Genomic DNA, 1,309 nt, shown 5'->3' on the forward strand with positions numbered 1-1,309 from the left:
TCCATCTTACCAGTGTATGTTATGTATTTACATCTAAGACTAAAAACTTAAAAGCAGCAGCATTCTAAAACAAAGTAGGATAATCCTATCTTTCATCAGAGTTCTCTTTATGATTGTCTACCTCACAGAAGTGTTACAGGGACATAGTAAGCCAATATATCAAGAGTCCTTAAAACAGTACCTGGAATACATGTATACAATAAATAAAACATCAGTGATTAATTAACAGTGTTCATCAGCCAAAGACCCTCAGGCACACGCAGCACTGGGCCTTTTACACAATCCTTCCAATGCATGGTATTATTTCATCTGCTCAACCCATGGTGGAGGGAGTTTTTAATCGCACCCATCCCACAGGAGAAGGATCTGAGGCCCCATAGTCACATGACATGCCTAAGTACATATTATGATAAATGCGAACCTGGCAAACACATCTTCCCCTTTAAGTCCAGGGCATCCTTCTCAATAGCCCGTTCTATACCATACTCATGACAGGGCATGGACCACAAACGTGTTTGAGTTTCACTCCAAAAGGGATGCAGTCAACATTTTCATTGTTGCCCAGAACCCAGAAGCAGTCCGTGCTCATTTAATTGAAGATACACCAGTAAGTAGTGAAAGTACCATACATTCCCTGTGGCTGGACAACAAAATATCAAAGCTGCAGCTTCCCAGTCTCCAGAATTCAGTGGATTCCTACCTACCTTAGCGGTCTCAGCTTCCGTTGGCAGTCGCTTGGGGGTTCCTTTTTGGTCAGGCACCTTCTGAAAACTTTTGTTTTTAATGGATTGAGATTCAACACCTTCACCTTCAATCTGTAGTTTAATACCTTCGGCACGGGCAGAGTGATCAATACCCCGTGGATTCAAGCCACAGTGGAGAGCTGGAAAGAGGAAAAATATAATTGAAAGTTAAGTTCTGCAAAGAAGACGTCCACGACAGATAGTATTTCATCTGGCCTCAGAGGGAAGGAACAAAGCAGTGGCAAGTTTAGAGGTGGTGTGATAATGACGGGAAATGATCTGGGGAGGAGGGAGCATGGCGTAGAGGAAACCCTGAGCTCTCAAGTCAGAAAGACTTCAGCACAAATCCTGAAACCATCAGTTCCAAGTTGTTTGACCTTGAGCAAGTTACTAATGCCCACATCACAGATGAGATTACCAAATCAGGCAGCTTCGTTACTGCCTCCCACACATGCAACTAATTCAACCCCTGCAGTTCAGCTTCTTGTCTCTGCCTCCATCTGGAAGAGTGCTCATTCCCTCCTCCTCGGAGTCTATTCAAGCATACACTCAGGTACCCCGGCTTG

The 1,309-nt window shown here is 44.0% G+C and overlaps 1 protein-coding gene across 1 annotated transcript in view; it reads right to left on the bottom strand.

Moving 5' to 3' along the window:
- Window positions 1-1,309, bottom strand: part of SAMD12 (sterile alpha motif domain containing 12) — a 375,957-nt gene that overhangs the window by 338,074 nt on the left and 36,574 nt on the right. The window contains exon 2 of the mRNA XM_029923415.1: window positions 705-883. Coding sequence (XP_029779275.1) covers window positions 705-883 — 179 coding nt within the window. The remainder of the gene's footprint in view (window positions 1-704; window positions 884-1,309) is intronic.

Source organism: Suricata suricatta, chromosome 15 (genome assembly GCF_006229205.1).
Source record: "Suricata suricatta isolate VVHF042 chromosome 15, meerkat_22Aug2017_6uvM2_HiC, whole genome shotgun sequence".
Lineage (NCBI taxonomy): Eukaryota > Metazoa > Chordata > Mammalia > Carnivora > Herpestidae > Suricata > Suricata suricatta.